Source organism: Rattus rattus, chromosome 4, assembly GCF_011064425.1.
Source record: "Rattus rattus isolate New Zealand chromosome 4, Rrattus_CSIRO_v1, whole genome shotgun sequence".
NCBI classification, from domain to species: Eukaryota; Metazoa; Chordata; class Mammalia; order Rodentia; family Muridae; genus Rattus; species Rattus rattus.
This window is the reverse complement of record NC_046157.1, coordinates 50,246,351-50,269,805: the sequence shown is the minus strand read 5'-3', so window position 1 is coordinate 50,269,805 and position 23,455 is coordinate 50,246,351. Positions and strand designations below refer to the sequence as shown.

Sequence of the window (23,455 nt, the reverse complement as noted above, 5' to 3'; positions counted from 1 at the left end):
TTTTGTTTATTATTTATTCTTTTTTTTTTTTTTTTTTTTGCCAAATTTACTTCAGATTCTCCAAAACAAACAAAAACAAAAAAAAAAAAAAAAAATTTTTGGAGATGCTGAGAGTTTGACCCCCTCCTTACCTAGAGATAGCCACTGTGTTCAGGTTTGTGTGTATCATTTCCGTGCATAATTTACAACTTGATAATGGTGAATATATAAACAATATATAGTATTGATTTTTAACTAAAGTGATATAAAATTGTGTCTTTGCAACTTGCTTTTTCACTCAGCATCACATTTTGAGATTTATATATGAATAAATCGAATATTTGTACTTTCTTTGAATTATTATAATTGTTGGTATAGCACTGCATTGTATGAATATACTGTAATTTATATTTATACTCCTTTTGATGGACTTTGGAATTGTTTATAGCCTTAACTCTTTAAAACAGTCCTGCAAAAAATATCTCTGTACCTGTTTGGTGTGCACACTTTTGGAGTTTCTCTAGGAAGTACCCTTAGTCATAATTTTGCTGGGTAGAAGTATATGTACATCTTCCACTTAACCAGATATGATAGAAGCTCTCAAAGTGGTTGTACCAGTTTTAACGGTCACTGGTATTGAGAACACCCATTTCCTCACATGCTTGTTAACAAACTGTTTTTCTCCTTTCTTTACTGACCGTCTTCTTTATGACTTCAGCTTACTGCTAAATTTGCGTACAGACTACACTGGCTTTTGTCTAGCCATGTGACAGCAAATGGGTTAATCTCTCCCAGCCGATTGGTTCGGCCTTTACTGAATTTGGTCCTCGTAACAGTAATTGCAATGAACAGTTATGTTATCTAATGTTGCTTTGGCTGATGTAAAGATAAGATTTCATGGTAATGTTATATGTACCTCTCACGTAGCAAGTGAACTGATTGAATTAAAAGCATTTTAAAGGTATGATGTTTTTCTTTAAATTCTTTCCTCGATGAAGTATTTGATATATTCAGAATATATGTGACGTATTTATTTACAAGCTGTGAAGTCAAACAAATGAACACTAACTTACAAGCCTACCAGTGGAATCAAGAAGCAGCCTAACCAGTATTGAAAATGTTCACGTTCAGAGGTGATTATCCTGAATTCATGTTATTCTTGTATTTTAAACATTTTTATCAGATTTTTGTGTACCATTTAACATTGAATTGTGTGTATGGCTCCTATGTTTGAGTAAAACGTATTACTTTGGGTATAGTCTTCTGAAACTTGCTTTCACTAAATGCTGTGTTTCTAAGTAACTAATAATAACTGCTTGTGTAATGCTGGTTGACTATAATGCTGTTTACTTGTGTTTCTGTCGGTGGGCATTTTGACTGTTCTGTTTTCCCACAAGAAATGTAACCAGCATGCCCACTTGGAAGAACTATGGTATAACTGCAAGTAGGAAAGCAAAAGAATAGTTTAAATGCTGGAAAAGCCTCTTTTAATTCCACTGCTCCTCTGTCCACTTGTTTAGGAAATGGTATCATTTGTTTTTTTCTGTTAATTATTAGTGTTTATAGTTAACTTTTATTCAACTCAATTGTGTGATAAAACTAGCTATAATACCTACAACGACTTGACACCTATTTATTTGTGTGGGTGCATGTGCCATGGCACATGTAGGGTACCCAAGGACACATGTGGATAGGGGATTGGGCTCTGGTTGTCAGGCTTGGTGGCAACTCCCGCCCAATGAGCCATCCTGCTGACCTAGTTATACATTTGGAAGAATAATAGTTTTACTTTAAAATGTCCTTATGATACTTTAGAAATTTATCCTTTGCAATGCTGAACTCTCTCAGACTTCTTTAGTAGCTCAGGGAAATTGCATAAGTTTCAAAGTATTTTTAGTGCTTTGTGAATAGGTTGGAGTGCCCAGCATCATAAGCTATTGGTTAGGAGTGGAACTGCTGGATTTTAGGGGTATGGATGTTCCACCTTATGAAGTGGTTTCAAATTGGCTCTGAAGTGGTTGTGCCAACTTGTGTTTTAGCTAATAGCTTTGTCAATTTATGTACCTTGATCAGCATTATATGAGAGTTATAGGCAACCTGTTCAACACTTGCTATCTTAGATTTCTTTGTATTTGCCAGTAGTATTTGGTGTATCTTTTTAGTGGTTTAAATTTGCATTTATTAATGAGATTGAGAATATTTATTTATTCATCAGGTGTTTCCCTTCTGTGGAAAACATGGCCTTGTTTTTTCACCCACTTTTAAAGAGTATTGAATTATCTTTTAAAGCTACAGACTGGTAGCACTTTTTATTAAATGTGCATTGAAAAAACTCAGAGCATGTGACACAAGTTTTCTACCACTAAACTACATCATACAACCCAATTCTTAATTTTTTTTTTCTTTTCTTTTTTTTCAGAACTGGGGACCGAACCCAGGGCCTTGCGCTTGCTAGGCAAGTGCTCTACCACTGAGCTGAATCCCCAACCCCCCCAATTTTTAATTTTAATATAATCTAATGGAAGTGTCCCCTGCTCTGGACTTACTAAGATGTCCACTATGTTCCTTTTTAGACATTTTAAAAGATGCATTTCTCACTTAAATTCATAATCCAGTTAAATTCATAATCAGTTTTTGTATATGAGGTGAGCTAGTGACTCATATCCATTCATCTTGTCCCATGTGGCTCACCTTTTCTATTCTATAGATGGAATTCGACTTCTGTTTACCAGAGTGTAGTGTTTTTCTATGTATGGATCTGTTTCTGGCTTGTTTTTTTGTTACCTCATTTTATCTGTATTGGTACCTACTCTTTCTTTACCACCACTGTAGCTTTTACCTGAAATCTGGTGTATTTGTTTGTTTGTTTGGTTGGTTGGTTTGGTTCTTGGACATAATTAGGGTCATATTGTGAAGAATGGTATTCGTTAAGTGGTGCTTGTGATTCAACCCAGGGCCTTGTGAGTGCTAATCAGTTACTGTACCATTGACCCGCATTCTTAGCCCTTCAGTAATCCAGCCCAGGAAACTCTTGAGTCTCATGGTTTAAGAAGAATCAGTCTTAAAAAACCCTTCGGGGCCTTGAAATTGGTTGCTGTTATAAACAGAACATTTTTTCTGCTTTGTATTTTAATTTTCATATTTTGGAACTCCATCTTTTTTTTTTGTCATTTGCAATGGTGATATTTAGGTCTTTTCCTTTTCAATTTATTGTGTGTGTTTTCATGTTCTGGCATACTTTTAAAGATTTATTTATTTATTTATTTCATGTATGTGGGTTCACTGCCTCTGTCTTCAGACACACCAGAAGAGGACATCAGATCCCATTAATGATGATCAGGAGCCAGCCACCCTGTGGTTGCTGGGAATTGAACTCAGGACCTCTGGAAGAGCAGTCAGTACTCTTAACCACTGAGCCATCTCTCCAGCCCCTGGCATATTTTTAAACATGTGTTCAGTTGAAGTGGTTATGATTGTTCATTAGAAGTAATTATAGTAGTACATACACTCATTTCCAATGTCAAAGAAGCGGATTAACTGTTAATAGCATTTGTGGAGGTTTTGTAGATTACTTACCATGTTAGGGGAGGCTTTCCCGTTTTGTCATATGCTTTTCTGCATCTTTTCTCCAGTCCATCAAATGAAATTAATTATAAATTACATTTAAAAAAATTTTTACTTTATGTATATGGATGTATTACTTGCATATGATGTCTTGTGTAACCACGTCTATGCCTGGTGTCCACAAAGGCCAGAAGAGGGCGTAGGAGGTAAAGGCAGTCGTGAACCATCATGTGGGTGCTGAAAATTGAACAAAAGGAACTAGAACATTCAATTGGAGCCATCTCTCTGGCCCTTCAAATTACAGGTTTTAATTACATTTTTATTTTACTTTATTTTTCTGGAGATAAATCCAAATTGGCCTTAATAGGTTGTCTTTTTAATGGTACTACTGTTTGATTTTTGTTTTGTTTTGTTTGAGACAGCATTTCGTAGTGTAGCTTGCTTGGCTGTCCTAGAACTAGCTGGGTAGACCAGGCTAGCCTGAACTCACAGAGAGATCTGTCTGCCTGTGCCTTCCAAGTGCTGGGGTTAAAGGCATATGTTACTTCCACCTGGCTTGATCATGCCTTATCTAGGATTTTGTACCTGGTTATAAACAGACCCCTCCCCCATTTCTATTTTTGACAAGGGGTCTCACTCTCTGGCCTGGAAGTCTTGATACAGGTCAGGGTGGCATCAAACTCAACAGATCCATTTGCCTCTGTTTTGTGAGTGCTGAGAGCAAAGGCGAGGCCCCCCCATGAGGCTTCTCGTTTTTTCTGCTTTGATTGATTGATTTTGGTGTTAAGGTCACAATCATCTACCAAGTGAGTTACTGAGTGGTTAGTTTGGATTATAGTTTGTTAAAAATCTTGGTGGATCTTATGTACAAAATGACTTGGATGTATAGTCTTTTTGTATATGCACATTTGGCAGCAGTTGTACTGAAATAAAATCGTTCTGTTTTCCATTTCTTTCCATTCTATTTTGGTAGTTTCAGAAATTTGTTTATTCACCAAAAATTTAAATTTATTAGTATCAAATTCATGCCATTTTAATGACTTATAAATTTTTTTGTTTTGCATGCTTGGCTTTTATTTTCTCTCTCCTTGTTTAGAATATTATTTATACTGTCCCTGTCTTTTTGTTGTGTGACACTGGGGCTCATTCCTGTAGTCTGGACTGGCCTAGAACTCAAACACAGGGTATCCTATCGTCTCCACTTCATGGGTGCTGAGACTACAGGCCTGTGTCACCAAAACTGGCTCTTTTTTCTTGTTTAGTCTTGTCAGACGTTTATCTGTTTTATTAATATTAGCATAGGAGTAATTTTATCTTCGTTTTTTTTATTTCATTGTTGTTAAATACACAGCTTTTTTTATTTCATTGTTTTGATTTCTTAACCATGTTGTCAGAATGTGGTCTGCATTTCATTTTGCCCCTGAAAAACAGTTTTTACCCATGTTTTATGGCGTTATTCATATAAAATTTAATAGTTGCTTATGATAAATAATTTTAATGTTTTATGTGTATGTATGAAGTCTGTGTATTCGGTGATTGTTATATATCTGTTAGGTAAAAAATAGAAATTGTATTGTTCAGTCTTTTTTTTTTTCCATTTTTATCCCATTTACCCACAACTTTTCATACTTCTTCAGTGAGCCAGACTAGGGTCAAGCTGAACAGGGTCATCTTGGCCTGCTCGTTTGACCAGGCTGATTGTCATGAGTTTAGGAGTCTGAGAATACTGGTACCCAGGACTTGTTAGTAGTTCAGCAGTTTCTCTTGTGTCTGTTGAGACTCCTTTATTAGATGCATGCAAGCTTAACATTGATTTCTTAGTGAATTGGACTTTTGCCCTATTTTTGTCTATCCTAAACTGTTTAAAAGTCTCTCATTGGTAGAAATTACCCAGAATATTATTTATTTTTACTTACTTATTTAATTTTTAAAAACTGGCTGTTTTAGTTTCTTTACAAGTTAAGCTTTTTTTTTTTTTTTTTTTTTTTAAATTTAAGTCAAATAATTTATTAGCACATAGAACCCTCCAGAAAAAGGGTTAGGTTTTTTTTAAAAAAAATATTTATTTTATGTATGTGAATATGCTGTCACTCTCTTCAGACACACCAGAAGAGGGTCATATTCCATTACAGATGGTTATGAGCCACCATGTAGTTACTGGGAATTGAACTCAGGACCTCTGGAAGAGCACACAGTGCTCTTAACCGCTGAGCCATCTCACCAGCCCCTTTAGGTGTTTCTTTCTTTCTTTTTTTTTTTTTAATATTTATTTATTTATTATTTTAAAAGTACACTGTAGCTGTCTTTCAGACACATCAGAAGAGGGCATCAGGTCCCATTACAGATGGTTGTGAGCCACCATGTGGTTGCTGGGATTTGAACTCAGGGCCTCTGGAAGAGCAGTCAGTACTCTGAAGCACTGAGCCATCTCTCCAACCCCCAGGTGTTTCTTACAAATAATATATTTTTGGATTTTCTTTTTTGACCCATCAGACAATATGTCTTGTAATTCTTAAGTTTAGAAATTCCTGTTTAATTCAAATATCTTGGTGGACAACTCATTTCTTTCTAAAACCATTTTTATTTTACCTTTGAATTTGAGAAGTCATTTTGATTTAGTTCAAGGTTCTTAAAATATCTTTTCCATTAGTATAGCAAAGATGCAGTCTTTTTCCAGTTTACTTAGTTTTTTGAAGGAAATATTGTTTTACTTTAGCTACATTTGATTGTCTTTGTGAGTGTCTCATTTTACTCCTAAGTTTAAATATACTACTTGTATTATTCAAGGTTCTCTAAAGGGCCAGGAAAGCAGACACACACAGACACAGACACACACACACAGACACACACACACACACACACACACACACACACACAAGAACAAGGTAGGGGGAGAGTGTGTGTGTCTGTGTGTGTATTTTAAAGGGGGATTTGTTAGAGTGGTAGCCAACAGTAGCTATCTCCCCGTTGAAAGGCCTAGAGTGTAGTTGTTCAGTCCCTGTTCAGTGCTGGATGTTTGAGCACTCTCTCTAGTGTAGGAGTTCTGAAGGGTTCTTAGAAACCTGCTGGTCTTCAGTCTACATTGGAATTCAAGGGCGTAGGTTCTAATACTAGCAAAGGATGCCTCAGTAACAGGACAGATGAGTTTGCCAGCTAGAGTGAGAGCAAGCAGGCAAAAGCACACGCAGGCCTTTCCATCTTCCATGTCTCGGGCTGCCATTAGAAGGTGTGGCCTGGATTCAGGATTGGTCTTCCCATCTCAATTAATTCAATCATAAAATCCCTCACAAGTATGCCCAGATACTTGAGTTTTAATTAATTCCATATATGGTCAAGTTTATAACCAAAATTAGCCACCACTATTTTTAAGAATTTTAAGAGATGTTTTTTACATGTATATTTGTGTGAATATATGCTACATGGATTCAGGTGCCTCTGGAGAGGAACAGGACATTAGACTCTCTGCAGCTGCGCTCCATTCAGCTAATGTGGATGCTGGGAACTGAACGCAGGTCCTCTGGAAAACCAAGTGCTCTTAACTGCTCAGCTGCCTTTCTAGCTCCTGCTCTTTTAATATAAAATTTTGATACATAGTCTTTCTTCAGTCTGAATTTTGCCTTTCATTAAGTCTACAAGATTGTGAGTCCTATTTAAATAACATCTGGTTTTTATCTGTGTTTAGAGGTTTTTAACTGGAAGAGTGCATTCATCCTTCTGGGTTACTGTTCCTCTTTCATTTTGCTCATGTCTTCTTTTCATCTTGGTCCTAGTAGTTTCAACCAATGCATCATTTAGTTAACCAGTTTTCTTTTCCCTGTGCAAGTCCTTTCAATTTGAACTTTTTACTTTTAACACCTATCTATCTACCTACCTATCAATCTATCTGTAATTGTATTTGTTGAGACAAGGTTAACCCTCAAGTTAACCCTGCATTTGTACCTTTTTCTACCTCTCCCAAGTTGCTGAAATTACAGGCATGTAATTTCCTGGCTTATTTTTAAAAGTTTGATGTGGTTCCCTTTGCATCATATTTAGTCATCCTTTAGTGTAATGTTTGTGTTCCATTTTTAAATCTGTAGCTGTTCTGTATTCTATATTTGGCCATCTCAGTGTCTGAAATTTGGGGTGGGGGTTTCTAACGTAACTTCTTTTGTTGTCTCTGTCATGATGGATTGATTGCTACATCCTTGCTTGGTGTGATTGGTTATGTACTGTTTGATTCATCTTTGTGAGAATTTGAATCTAAAATTGGGAGAAATATATATATATATATATATATATATATATTTTTTTTTTCAAGTTACACTCGGGCTCCTGGCCCAGGGTTTACCACTCTGCTCCATATGGCTTTTGGTAGCACTGTCTCTAGCTCTTAGAAGTCAGTTTAGTTCTAGCTTAGGTTTACTGCTTTTGGAGAGAGAGAGGTTAGCTTTAAGCGTTTTCCTCTATGAATGGACAAAAAACATTGTTTAAAAATTAAAAACTCTGTAATCTGCCAGACCTGAGGGCACACACCTTTAATCCCAGAATTTAGGAGCAGAGATAGGTGGATCTTTGTGAGTACAAGGGCATCATTGTTCGGTCTACATAGTGAGTTCCAAGCTAGCTAGGGCTGCAATAGTGAGACTGTGTCTTAAAATCTGTGCTCTTGGGGTTGGGGATTTAGCTCAGTGGTAGAGCGCTTGCCTAGCAAGTGCAAGGCCCTGGGTTCGGTCCCCAGCTCCAAAAAAAAAAAAAAAAAAAAAAAATCTGTGCTCTTCCCCCACTACCCTTTATTGCTTGAGTTCTTAGTTATCTAGTAAGTACTTTGTTTTAATATGTAACTATGGTAGTTTTAGTTTGTATTAGAAAAAAATTTCATCAAATAGGTTTTCTTATTAAAAATATTTATATTAAAACAAGTTTAAAATTAAAGGTATAGATTAATTTATTCTAAAGGAAAATATTCTAAAGGAAAACACATGTTGAGTTTGTTATAATTTGTATCCCCTATATCCAGAGTGCTGTAACAGATAAATAGGAGAGATGATCAAACAGTGTGAAAATTCTGTCAGTGGTTTAGGCATGGTGCTCCAAGCTTACAGAGCTTCAGAAGTAAACTCAGTGCATTGGGATGATCAGGACTTGCTTCCTGAACTGAGCAGAACTGGTGAGCATTATGTACTTGCAGAATAAGGATGCTAGGGAATGATCAACAGCCAGCTGTGACTGAGTCTAGGGCATGCGTTGTGTAGTGGCGAGATAGAAGCAGCAGTGGTGTTACAACAGGTCTTATCTGCATATTGTTGGGAGAGAGTACTATTTTGATACCAAAGAGAGGCTGTTGAATGGATTTAATCAGTGAGGTGATAGGCTGAGTTTCAGAGGATGCTGAGGTGAAGACAAACCACCACTTAGAGACTGCTTGTTGCATTACAACAAGTTAGTTCATAGGAGAAAAGACGAAGGTGTGGCTAAGGCATTGGCATTAGACAGAAGCCTCTGTGTGGTTTATTCATATGGTCTTCGATTTTTAGGGAAGTAGTAGTGTAGGTAAATTGAATGGAAATGTTTAAGGAGAGTGGGAAGACAGGGTTGACCTGCATTTTTGGTTTCCTTCACATTTTTTAGTTTGGATAACCATTTGGCTTTTAGAGCAATAATTGATAGATAGTATACAGAAAGAAGAAAGAACTTGGCTTCTTTTCACATTTTTTGTTTGAGGAGAAAAAAGGTCATTTTTGAACTTAATGAATCTGAGGGGCTTGTGAGACATTTGGTTAATGTCTAGTAGCAATTGGCATGGAAGTTCTAGAAGTTGAGAGATGTGGCCCAGCCTGGAGAGATTTGGGAATCTTCAGCGTTTGGGAGTTTGGAATCCAATGTTTTCTATGGTAGTACCACCTGAGCTAATTTAAATGGTACATAGATAAATACCTGGAAGGTTTTAGTAGTGCCTTAATGTGCATAAAAACTTTCATACCAAACCTGTGATAGCATGGACGTTATTATTTAGGCTAAGTAAAAATGGAAGGGAAATATTAAGTAAAAATTCATGTAATAAATAGAAACGGCAAAAATCGTGGTTAAGCTGCGCAAGTGGTGAAAGTTCAGAAAGTGTTGCTGTGAGCCGTGGGTGTGTGGGTAAGGACATGCAGAGAGAGAATAAGAGTGGGAAGAAAGGAGAGTTGCCATTGGGTGGCAGGGAATGGACCAGAAGAGCACATGAAGGAGACTGAGGAAGAGCAGCCAGACCAATAGGAAGAGAACCAGAAGATGGTCTTTGGAGTCCATATGAAGAGTCCTCAGAAGGAGGAAGTGGTCCACAGTGTCAAGTAAGTTGTAAGCTGAAAAGTCCTCTTTGGATTTAGCAATTAAGGTAGACTATTTAGTTGGCATCATCTAAAAACAGCAGATTTTAAAATTTCATCTCCAGTACTATTAATAGCTAGTATTTATTGTATTTCTTAACATGGGTGGTACCTTGAAAGTACTTTACATGTACTAGCTGATTAGTCAGGAAGTAGTATTGTGATTCCCTCTTGGTATACAAAGAAACAGAAGCACAGAGAAGTAATTTGCCCTGGATTACACACCCAGGCAATGGGAGCATTAGGGTTCCAGCCCAGTCACTCTGGCCCCAGAGTTCATGCTGTGAACCATTTTGCCACACTGCCTCTCTAGTTAAACAAATGGAACATTAGAAACTTGCACCAGCATTTTTATCACAGTACAGTTGTAGCTGTGTGTGGTGTCTGCTAGACTTGAATGACTAGCATCATGTTAGAGGGACTAGAGTCTGCCAATTGTATTGTAATTTATACTGTGGTGGTGATCTTGTGGGTTATGACAGATCTTGTCTTTTTCTGTATTTATAGTAGAAACCATGAATATATATATATACATATATATATATACACACACATATATACACCACACACACACACACACACACACACACACACACACACACACACACATTTCCTAGGATAGCATTTTCCATATTACGTGCCTTATTTTGGCTGCTGTGGTGTCTTTAATTTTTTCAGCTATTATGTAAATTTCTTATACTGGAACTGTTCATGCAGAACAGGCAAACTTCTCAGATATTATAGATGACCATTTTATTGTAGATGGTCATGAATGTCCTTCTTAAAAGTAGTTTCCCTCAAAAGGTAGAAATGGAACCAAATTGTAGGAAGCCAAGAGAGGATGAAAATAGAGGACTCAGTAGGAAAGGGAAGAAAATTGTTGATTAGGTTGACCAGCAGGAGGTGATGGAAAAGAAGACAGCTGTAATGACTGGTGTGACCAGAGAGGACTTGCTCAGAAATGAAGTATTAAAAACAGTAGATAAGGTGTGAGAAGTGGCCCTGGGAAAGAAGAACCTAGTGAAGTAGGTGTGGCATTTATGTTGGTTGAGAAGGGCACCCTCAGCATAGGCCTTAATATGGCTGGGATGGTGGACTTGGAAGAGAAAAGACTGATTGCCAGTGTTCTTAAATGTGAAAACAGTCAAGAGCTGAGTAGGTGGCTAGGATGAGGAAAAGTAGCTGTGGTGAGTTACTGTGTGTGTGAGAAGATTGTGAGGCCAGAGGACTGAGTGAATCTTTTGTTACTTGGGGATCTTGAGCAAATTACTTTTATTTTATTGAAATGTTTCAAAATACATTTGTACAGAGGAGATGGTGGCTCGAGTCTACTGTGACAGTTGCTGTGAGGATTAGTGAGAAGACGCCTGTGGAAGCACTCAGCCCCGTGTGTGACCTGTAATGTGAATAGTTTTCAAGGAGGCTGGCTCCTCACTTTAGATTTTGTCAGGTTTTCATACGTCAAACTGAGCATAGTGTTTCATTGAAGAAATAGGTGTGTATTCTAAGAACTGGTGGTGGTCTATTTAAAGATGATCTTGACCTAACAACAGTAGGGTTTGAAGAGATAGAATTAATGGTGGTGCTGGTGATGGAAAGACAAGACTGTGACTCCTTGGCAAGAGCTAGAAGTAATGAGATGCTGAATTCTAAGTGATACTTAGTGTACTGCTCTGAAAAAAAAAACTTCATTATTGAACTTTATTTAGGGAAAAACAAAAGCCGAACACTTGAGAATAGTTTTCCTCTTCCTCCACTGAAATAGACATTAAAAATATTTTTTGATAAAGATGTTTTCTCACTTGCAGTCTAGCAGTACAGGGTATGTTTGTAGAGAATAGCAAGCAGGAATGATTAGGGTGGTAGTTCTGGAGACGGCCATGGAGAACAGAGTGTTTCAGTGAACCACTCCAACTGTGCCCCTCTGCCCTAGATAGAGACTGAACCAGAACTAGGAACATAGGAGCAGCTAACAGAAGTGGTTGCTCAGTAGAGGCAGGATGGTTGAGAGTATAGCAGCTTGTATGCTGTGAAATGGTATGTTTATGATGTGTCATATAGCAGGTAGAGAAGTATACAGGAGGAGAAAGTCTTTTCTACATTCAGCAAACACTTTCTGAAGATGTATGTTGCTAGGCACATACGGAGTCAGATGCCCTTAGTTATATGTAGAGCTGGTGAACCTAAAGAAAAGAAGAAACAGATTGTGCTCTTTGGAAAGAGCCTAGGAAAAAGAACAGTGGATTAGGGATGAGAATATGCAGACTTCAGTGTTCTAGTTGGAGTCACTTCCTTAGGATACAGGACCCAACATGGTTCTAATAAACTATAGGGAAAAGTGCTGCTGCTCTATGACCTCAGATGATGCCACTGCTGACTAGAATGTCACTGTCTCCTTAGGACTGTGCAGCATGGATGACTTTGCTGAGGGAGGTCTCAGTTTGGCAGATGATATCTTACTGGAAGATTACCCTTATGAGGATGACTGTATCTGTACTCCTGACTTTACCACTGATGATTATGTTCGAGTAACCCAGCTTTACTATGAAGGCGTGGTGAGTAGGCTTGCTAAATCTACTTTAGAGCAGTTTTTGTGGCATGTGTATTGATAGGACAGTACATGTGCTTCTGAAGAGATGATTTCAGAAGGGAAGGGCTGTGTTGCCAGAGTGGTGAGAAGTAGTTACTTTGACTGGAGATCAACCAGGCTCCTGAGGAAAAGGAACAAACTCAGAGTAACCCAATGAGAAGGTCCAAGATGAGTTCAGAAACCACAAATCATACTTACTTTCACATTTACCAGATAAAAATCAGAATAATTTTCTTCTTTTAGGGTATGCAATATAAAGATTATGCCCAAAGTGAGAAAAATTTAGGTGAGTATGTTAATACTTTAATGCTAATTTGTTGCAAGACTATTAAGGGAGGTCTATCCATTCAGTCATACCAACATAACAAATTTATCTTTTAAAATGTATTTTTAGCTTCATTTGGTTATATCAGCCTTAATCCCAGCACTTGGGAACAGTGCTTGAGGCAGAAGGATTAGACAGACGCTCAAGGCCAGATTCCATCAGCATGCTGAAACTCTGCTCTTAGACTAGAAACTAATCTTTTGTAAAGCTACAGCCAATACCTACAGTTTCTTAATAGCTAATAGTTGAATGTTTTATTCCTTCAGTTTTTAACCTTTTATACCTATATTACCTTTCCTCTATTAATGATGTAGATTCATTTGAAAATACTAATTTTAAACTTTGTAATTTAATTAAGAGTATGACATCTGCAATATATGGTGCAGTAAGCCACTGTCCATCCTGCAAGATTACTGTGATGCCATTAAGCTGTACATCTTCTGGCCACTTCTCTTTCAACATCAGCACAGTTCTATAATATCAAGATTGCACCCCTGTGTAGAAGCCATGTAAGTTGCTTATAATAACAATTGTTTAAGAACTGTGTTAGCATGTTGTATGGCACTGAGGAATACCAAGTCAGTGGAAGGCTTGTACCTCTTTCTGTAATGTTACTTATCTTTGCTTAATCAGATAGAAAAAGTAAAGGCTTTGGATTTGAGTATAAATGAGTAATTATAACATTTAATGAATTCCCTGAATAGTAACAGATTGTAAACTTAAAGCTGAGTGCCAGAGAAAGGAGGAAAAGATAACTGGTTTGCATATGGAATACCTGATAGAGTAAAGAAAAAAGAACTTTCCACATGGTTTAAGTAGAGCTATAAGTATAGAGTTCATATAAATGTAACATTCAGTAAATAATTACATTTGGGATCCTAATCTTAAAAAAAATTGTCTTTAAGCCGTTCTCGTGCTGCTGAGATAAGTTTGAAGAAATTACAACATCTTGAGTTGATGGAAGACATTGTGGATTTGGCAAAGAAAGTTGCAGTAAGTGGTAGAATGTGGTTCCCACTCATTTGAATGTAAATGAACAGGAGCTGGAGAGAGGGCTCAGTAGGTAAGAGAGTGCTTGCTGTGCAGACATGGGGGCCTGAATTTGGATCCTGGCCTTGTAACCCAACACTGTGGTAAGGGGGTGAAGACAGGAGGATCACTGGACTTCTGGCCACCAACCTAACGCCAGATTCAGTGAGAGACTATCTCAAAGATGAGAGGTATTAGAGAGCAGCCTGATGTCCTTCCCTGGCCTCAACATGTATGTATGCATACACCATAGGTGTATGTATGGCTCACCACATGTGTGTTCATATATCAGTTCATGCACTATACTGTGCTCCTGTCTAACACACACACACACACACACACACACACACACACACACACACACACACACACACACAAAAGACAAGCCAACAGGCAAAAGAATGTAAATGGATGGTGTTTACCTTGTAGTTCCCACTTATAGCAGTTGGCAGACAGTGCTTTTATTTGTGTTTTGTTTATGGACATGCTTGGTATTGAAGTGACAAGGCCAATATACTGGTTCCATGTGCCAGAGTTGGTGTGGGGGTTAGGATTGCATCTTGCTAAGAAATAGAAGCGTGAGTTGATCATAAATGAGAGTAAGCCCTGGTTTGTGACAGCTCCTGAGTAGAGTTTGTCATGAAAGACTTGATAGGGTGTTTTGTACTGTGTTGTGGATCTTTTATATGATTTTCTATTTGTTTCGATGTTTGGTACTGTTTAAGGTGCTTCTGCTAAATCAGGTGTAATAACTTACAAACGATGCACACACCTTTATTAAAAGTCTAGGTGTAATGAGCTTCAAAAATCTGTATATTTAAAAGTTAGTATAATTTTTAACTAGACCTGTATGGAAGACCATTTCTGAACTGTATTAAGATGCTAACGGGACAAATCAACTATGTCAATACTGTGGGGACTGCTAAGCATGTAGAATAGTGTAGTTAGACATCACTTAGTGACAGGGACACGTTCTGAGGACTGAGTTGGTAGCTAGTGTCCCTGTCATATGAATCTCAGAGATTGTATTTAATGCCAAGCCAAGATGATAGTGGCCAATCTTTTGGGGTAAACACGGTTGTATGAGACTATAGCCAGTACAGTGTGGCATACTGTTGTACTATTCTCTCGATAAGCACAGTGGTAGTCTAAAATAATGGTAGGGACTGTGCTGCAGTAAATGCCCAGCCTATAGCGTGGCTCTTCATTGTTGCCACATGCTACATCACTTATTTGATTATGTACACTACACCTGCTTAACTTGTACTGCATGGGTACAGACTTGTGAGTGATGTCTTGGGAAATCACAGGAGCTGGAATGTAATGTAGGTGATAAGTTTTCAGGTTTCTTACTGTCTCGGGACTTTTGACCTGTCTGTGGCTCCTTGTTAACTGAGATGTCACTGTGTAGCTCACAACTTTTTCTAAAACAGGCATTTTGTTTTCATTAGAAGATTCAGTTATGAGGTTAGGAAGATGACAGACCAGAGTGAGGATTGCAGCACTCGTGTAAATGCTGGGTAGACATAGTGGCCAGCTTGTATTCGTAGCCCTTCAGAAGGCAGAGACTGGGTTAGCAGCAGGCTGGCTAGCTAGATTAGTGAACTAGTGAGCTCTGGGTTCAAGTAAGAGACCTTCCTTCCCTCCATATAAAAGGTGGATAGTGATCAAGACATCTGTGGCCAACTTGTGGCCTCCACACACATACAAGTGCACATATACATGTGCACACCCCATACACACATGCCACCCCACTCAACTTTCCAGAAAGAAAAGAATTCAAGCAAAATTGATAGAATAAGGAAAAATGTATGGTTTTTGTTCTTTTTTTATTTTGCAGAATGATTCATTCCTTATTGAAGGCTTATTGAAAATTGGTTATAAAATAGAAAATGTAAGTGTTAAACATGAGAACCCAGCACACGCACTGCAAATGATTAATAGTCAATCTCACTGCATGTTTCTCAGATAATGACTCCATATACTCAACTTTTTACATGTAGTATTTGTTAATACTAATTTCTGTATATTATATAAATAATCTTATTTTATAGATTTGCCTCATTTTTAAAATCATATATATATATACACACACATATATATATGTATGTGTGTGTATATATATATATATATATATATATATATATATGGTATACTTTTAAGCCTTTTGCAAGTTACTCATTCTGTTTTTAGATTATTTGTCTCACATATGTTCCTTCAATGAAATTAAGTCCTTGGTATGACCTCTGGTGGTCAGGATAGATCCCTAGTTGACATGTGACCTGAGAATCCTCATCTACCTTTATATTACTGTATTCTCCTGCTACCCCAACAGTTATAGACCTCAACTTCCATGTCTAATCATTGCAGAAACACTCTTGATCTGTGAGATGTTCTGCGGTCACATAAGGATAGCTGTGAGTCCACAGTGACTGTTCTTAACTTGTATGTAGGAGTCCAGCTTTTCTCGATTGCATGATGGAGTGATAGAAATCAGTGTATAAGTGGGTAGTAATGGTCTGACATGCTACAGAAGGCAAATGCACACTGCCACATACATTTAGACTTAAACTCAGACCCCCCCCTTTTCATTCCTCTTTTGAAACAGAAAATCTTGGCAATGGAAGATGCTTTAAATTGGATAAAATACACGGGTGATGTAACAATTCTACCTAAATTAGGATCAGTTGACAGTGGCTGGCCCATGTTAAGTATTTTCTTTACTGAATGTAAGTATAAGTGCTTTAAATGTTCAGTTTTGTTTAAAGAATATTTGGGAAGATGTGATGTATTCATAGATACTCAGTTTATCTTAGGAATGATTAGCAGTGTTTTTCTTCTGGTATAATGCTCAAATGAGATAATTTTTTTTAATATTGTAGTTAATTATTCTCTGTGTCTTGTCTCACTAGTGTTGTGGCATTATAGTCTTAAAGTTACTACTTAGTGGATGTCCTCTCTACTGATGTATCTGCTATTTGATTAAGATGGAATTGCCTTCTGTGCTTACTTTAAAAAGTGTTTCACGGGGTTGGGGATTTAGCTCAGTGGTAGAGCGCTTGCCTAGGAAGCGCAAGGCCCTGGGTTCGGTCCCCAGCTCCGAAAAAAAGAACCAAAAAAAAAAAAAAAAAAGTGTTTCACTTTAAAGCATTTGAATATTAGCAGTGTTTTTATGGTATACTTATAGTCTTAAGACAGGAAATACTTGGCCCTATAATAGATGATGAACAGAAACCTTTCATCATCACTGAGAAAGAAGAGGGCGTATTTTGTCAGTTGGTTTAGATCCATATATGTAAGTAGAGACAGACTGTACCAGTACGGTTGTTAGACACTGGGGTGTATGCATCTAGAGGGTGAAGATTTTGTTTTCATCTCTGTTTTGAAGACTTGTAATTACAGCAGAGGAGCAGAGAAACAGCTTATCATAGGCACCAACATGGAATTATCTCTGATTCTATCTCCTGTTCTGCAGGGTGGCTGTGGTGGTTTTGTTATGGGGGTAAACTCAGAATTTTAGAGTTTAAAGCAATTGTTCTCAACCTGTGGGTCATGGTCATTTATTGATTGCTTAAGACCATCTGTATATCAGATATTATGATTCATAACAATCACAGAATTACAGTTATGAAGTATCAGCAAAAATATCTTTAGCTGGGGCCACCACACAACATGGAGAACTGCATTAAGGGGTTGTAGCATTAGGAAGATTGAGAACCACTTAGATAGATATAGATGATTTTCCTCAGGATTGATAGTACTAGAGCCTAGATGAGAACTCACTCGTGTTCTCTGAAGTCAGAACATAGGCCTTTCCAAACCTTAACTCTGTCTCTTAATTCTCTTGTCTGGTGACCATCCCAGACATTGCTCAAATCTTAAATGTTAAATGTTCCTTTAGTCTTGGAAATTAATGATTGGTTACATAGAAGCTTAACTATAATTTTGTTGTAGTAAATTTTAAATCAAACTTTTAAAATCCTTTTTATATCATAGCTTAAAGTGCAGAAAATGAGGCTTGATAACCTTTGGATACAAAGTATCTGTTTAATTTTTATTAGTTTACCAACTTTTCTATTAGAATAATATTTCAAATAACATCTTATTAACTTTTGTGAAGTCAAATATTAAAACCTTTTAAATATTAAAGTAAGTACATTTTAGAAAATAGTTTTTCAAGGTTTTGTTTTTACACATTTTTATTGAACATTCTATCTGGCACATTGAATACTTGATACTGTTTATTGAATTGGCTTTGGTAATTACAAGCATAATCACAGTGTTTTTTGAAAGAAGGAAGAATATCACTCCAGTAATAATAAATTTTAATTGCTAGAAATAAAAACCGATTTTATTCACAACAGTAATGAAGTGTTTTTTTGTTATTTTACCATATTGAGATCTCAAGGATAAACCCAAGATCTTAAATGCGTTAGCTAATTGCTGTTATTACTGAACTGCATTCCCAGCCCCAGTTTCTTTAACTATTTAATGTATTTGTAATATTACAAAAATGTACAAACAATTCAAAAACATTTAATAGTAAAATAGACATAATAGTAGACTTAACCTATTTAAACCAAGAATTAGAATATGATCAGTACCATTTTAAACTAATATTCTCTTTCACCTTCTAACACAAATTTCAGATAAGTACCATATTACTAGAGTTGTAACTGAAAATTGCAACTTGCTAGAAGAATTTAGAAGGCATAGTTGCATGCAGTGTGTGAAGGTAAGGATACTTACCTGTAAATGTATTTTAAGATTTGTTAAACTTTTAATAGGCTTGAGTTATAAAATAAGAGAACTATTCTGAAGTAGCATAGTAACATGCTTAAGGGGAAATGTTGAGGAATTCTGATTTACAATTCTTTTCAAAGAAGAAATACTATCTCAATCAAAATATCTAATGATTTAAAAATTAGAATGTTTTCAACCAGGCTTGTACTATATTAAGCAAATACGATTTTCTTTGATACAGTCTTAATGGGATTCAGACTGTGCCTCTGTTCACTCAGGAAGTACTAACTCCTAGTTCAATTTTAAAGAGAATATTAGAGATGTTAATTTCTAGACTTTTATAATTAAAGCCATTGATAATAATTTTTATTAATTAAATGTGAGTATAAAGTGAAAAACTCGATAATACATGTAACATTTTTATGCTATTCATACTAGCCTGCTACATGTTTTTAGTAGTTAGTCAACATTGCCTGGGAGCTAATGATTTATGTGTATATATTGAGATACCAGTATATACACATTGGTTATGACCATACTTGCAGATAATTCAAAGCTACAATTTTACCATTCATCTCATTTTTATTTATTTTTAATTTTTATTTAATTTCTGGCTTTTCAAAACAGGGTTTCTCTGTTTATTTTAGCCTTGGCTGTCCTGGAACCCACTCTGTAGACCAGGCTGGCTGAGTTCACAGAGATCCACCTGCCTCTCCTTCCCATGTGCTGGGATTAAAGGCGTGCACCACCACTGCCAGGCACATCTCGTTTTTACACTACTGTACATGAACAAATTATATTTAAAAGTGCCCACAAAATACTATCCACAACAGAAGATTGTTTTAGTGTTTATAATGTATATTTATAAAGTACACATCAATTAAATTATTAACAAACTAAATTAGGAATAATGTAGTTGTTATAATGTATTGGTTTTAGCTCCAGGTTCAGTATCTCTGAATAAGTTGGAGTAACAAATACATGTTTCTGTTCTTGCTAGATTCCCTCCCCTGACCTTTGTATGCATGCACAGGGCATGTGCACACCTTCCTCCCAACCTATGTACAGGAAGGCATATACTACACACAAGATAACAAAATAGAGAAACCCTATTTTGAAAAGCCAGAAATTAGATAAAAATTAAAATGTTTTTAATGACAAAAAGGTATATGTTTAGTTCACTTTTTCCCAGATCTTTTTTATCTATATGGGTTTCTGCATCTACAGATAAAGAACCATGGGTATATTTTTAGTTGTAATTGAATATATCAAAATACTATAGATTACATTTCCATTTTCTATGTAAATAACCCCCATGTTACTTTGATAGCAAGGATAGAAACCAAGATGGTTCTCCTGGGTGTTGGCTCCTTGGTTGTCTTGGAGGTAATTGATGGGTATTCTTTTACTTTGGTTTCTCAGCAAGGAGAACTCATGAAAATGAGAGGAAATGAAGAGTTTGCAAAGGAAAAGTTTGAAATAGCTGTTATTTATTACACCAGAGCCATTGAATATAGGTAAGAGCAAAGTAGAAAAACCCCTTTTTATGTGGTGATGAGATCAGGCTGAACTCTTAGGAGAAGTGGAAGCAGATGGATCATAGACTCTTCATTTGCCGTGCAGAGTAGGTGTCCTCATCTGAAGTATTAGCGGCAGTGCTAGCAGCCTCCATGCTAACCAGCCAGGCATCTCAAGCACACAGGCTTCTCTACAGAGACCTCTGTCTTCTTTCTTCTGTCAATTGTTCCTTTCATACTATTAACTGATTATGAGGAAGGTGTTCCCCATACTGAAGGTGTTACCATTGAGGAAGCTCTGCTTTCTTGGGGAACTTTTTTTTTTTTTTTTGGTTCTTTTTTTTTTTCGGAGCTGGGGACCGAACCCAGGGCCTTGCGCTTCCTAGGCAAGCGCTCTACCACTGAGCTAAATCCTCAACCCCTTGGGGAACTTTTAAGGGAAGTAGTTGTAGTTGTTGAAAGGATGGGTCTCTGCTCTTGTCCACACCTCACTCAGATGCTGTATCTTCAGAGCCGTCTTTCAGGTGCGCCTTGCCCTGTTTGTGCTGTCTTTCTGAGCTGGGTGCTCTGTAGACTGCCCTCTTTCCTACCTTCTTCACAGAGATTGAGGGAATCCAGTTGGCTATCCAGTGTTAATTCCCTACTTCGTTAAGGAAGGAATGGGTTTTGACCACCCAGAATCAGATAATGAAAATTAATAAAATTTGAAAAAAATCTCCCTATTACTACTGTTGTATTTGCAAGTTTCTTTTGTCTTTGTGCACAGGTGACTTACATAAGCAGTCTTGTCTTGGACAGTTATATACTTTGTAGTTGACTAGCTTTTTCATAATGGGTATCATCATCTAGTTCTCACAGTAATACTATGAACTAATTCATTAGTAATTACCATTTGAACAATGTACTGAGAATGCCAAAAACCTGAATTTCAATCAGTAAGACTCTAAATCTTTTATTTTTTTCTGCAGTCACATACTTGTAAAGTTTTAACATTTTAAAAAATGTCTTACGTTTTCAGTGTGATTTTTGTTTGTTTCAGATATAATGTGTTTTACTGACTAAATGTTACTTCTTTTTAAGACCTGAAAACCATCTTCTTTATGGTAACCGAGCTCTCTGTTTTCTTCGTATGGGGCAGTTTAGGTAAGTTGGTTAATTATTAATTACTGAATTATTATGCCTAATACTTATGTTAGGGAAACATTTATCTGTCTTGCAGGTATGCAAGAAAAACCTTGAATAGTTTTCTGAAATAGTTAAATGGGTGGAAAAGATTTTATTTATGTCTGTAGCAGAATGCGAGCATATGTCATACATTATTTTAAACATTTGACATGTTATTTAAGTCTCACAGCACCCTCGATAGGCATGTTATGTTATTTTCCACATTTTACTCGTGGACAGTGATGAGATTTAAACATAGATCATGTGATGATTCCAACATTGTAACATCTATAAGATATTCCATTCTTTTCCTCTATCTAGCCTGCATAGTGTACTTTTGCTGTTTATTTTGTCTTGTTATATAAAATAGGTAAATATCTTCATAAGTGAAAGAATGCATAGAAAATTAATGGTATTAATGGAATAGAATCATAATTTAGTTCCTTATGTTGAATTTCAACTTTTTTTAACGAGATGAGAAAGACTGAAAATAATACTGTGATTTTATTGCCCTTCATTTAAAAAACTTTAGTATATGAATTGTGTTATTATTAAACAATATAGGTTGTTGTATTTGATTATGCTGTGCCTTAATGTAAGAGAGTGGGTCCAAGACTATATCCTGCCTGAGAGAAATACTCAGAACACATCAAGCTAGAAAACCTAGTTAGAACCTGGGACCCCAGAACAAGGCTGCCTGGCCCAAGGTCTTGTGTAGACACTAGTTAAAGCTCATTTTTGCCTTGATATTCTGTTGCCTAAAATAAAGAAGGAAAACTTGAAAAGTCATGAAATTCTCATTATTCCTGAAGAAATATTTATAGCAATTGCTTGGTTGAAGGTGATTCCTCATGACTGGCTTAGAAATTACTTACGTGGGTCATTAATAATGTTAATTAAGGATAGAGAAAAATCCCAGAAGCAATAGGAGAGACTGAAGAATGCAGTGGGGGGGGGGTCTCACCGTGGGTTTCTTTGTGAAGTCGTGAAAGCTCAGAGAGCCTGCACTAGTGTTTCTTAGTGGAAACACTTACCTGGGGATGCGGGAGAGCGGGAGTGGGGAAAGCTGTAGTATCTTCCAAGTGTGTAGCTTCTAAAAAGTAACATTTATTGTGTTTCTCTTTTATTGTAAACAGAATACATTCTCATGGTAGAAAAATTGGAAAATACAAGAGTTTAAAAAGAAGAAAATAAATATCACCAGTAATCCAACCACCTTGGAGAATACCGCTGTATTAACGTTATGCAGCTGTTAGATGGCTTAAGCCGTGGATAATCCGAGGCTATCTAGACTAGAGGAATGGATGGGCTTGACACAGTCTTCCATCAATACCACTGTTCTCAACTGGTTCTGACAAGAAATGAGCTACAAATGTCTAGGTTACTATTTCTGGCTAGGTCCAGAATTAACAGATATTCTGTACTGTTTGAAGGTGAATTTGTGTGCTTTCAAGAGCAGATAAATAGGTTTATGACTTGACTAGCCTCTTGTGAAAACTGAAATCTAACGGAAATCTTGGCAGGCAGAGGGTCATCTATTCTCCAGCTCTGAAAGCTGAGAGATAAACCAGGGTGATTCTGCTTTTATGAGTATTTGAAAGATAGACACATGAGAATTTTCCTAAACCCCGCTGCAACAAGAGGTGGCAGTAGAAACCCAGCCTCCAGATAGCATGAGGTGAAAGCCAAGTGTAGAGCAGCCACCTATCCATGTTCTTCGCTCAGGTTCCAGCTCGTAGTTGAATGCATCTGGTAACGGGCAGGTTAGTGTGTGGGAGAGCCACTGGTTTTTACCAGGCAGTCACCAGCATTTATCTGATGCTCCTTTAACATGCAGAACTATGCTACACTGCTTTTACTGTTGCCTCCTACCTTCTCACACACTGCTTATGTGATTTTGCTCAGTAATGCAGGAATGAAGTTTCCAGGTCTTTACCTGCGATGCAGTGACTAGATGATAATGACATAGGAACATGCTGCCAGTGACTGACATGTGCCTGGATACAGAAGGACTCTTGCTCTGAGAAGAACCTTTTAAAGCTGATCGTCCAAGGTTGAGACGTGCAATTCTCACATCACATGAATGCCAGCTAGACCTGTCATGAGAATCTGGCCAAGCAGCGGCAGGGGCAGTGGGAGACAGAGTATCTACCTACTGAGCCTGGGGGACTCTGTCATCCCCAGTCAGTCACAA

At 37.1% G+C, this 23,455-nt stretch overlaps 1 protein-coding gene across 1 annotated transcript in view; it reads left to right on the top strand.

The window, feature by feature from the left end:
• The window catches only part of Ttc3 (tetratricopeptide repeat domain 3), a 99,392-nt gene that overhangs the window by 1,341 nt on the left and 74,596 nt on the right, over nt 1-23,455 (top strand). Inside the window, exons 2-10 of the mRNA XM_032900389.1 lie at nt 12,294-12,448; nt 12,727-12,769; nt 13,167-13,317; nt 13,714-13,801; nt 15,678-15,731; nt 16,446-16,566; nt 18,487-18,572; nt 20,003-20,097; nt 21,178-21,240. Coding sequence (XP_032756280.1) covers nt 12,294-12,448; nt 12,727-12,769; nt 13,167-13,317; nt 13,714-13,801; nt 15,678-15,731; nt 16,446-16,566; nt 18,487-18,572; nt 20,003-20,097; nt 21,178-21,240 — 856 coding nt within the window. The remainder of the gene's footprint in view (nt 1-12,293; nt 12,449-12,726; nt 12,770-13,166; nt 13,318-13,713; nt 13,802-15,677; nt 15,732-16,445; nt 16,567-18,486; nt 18,573-20,002; nt 20,098-21,177; nt 21,241-23,455) is intronic.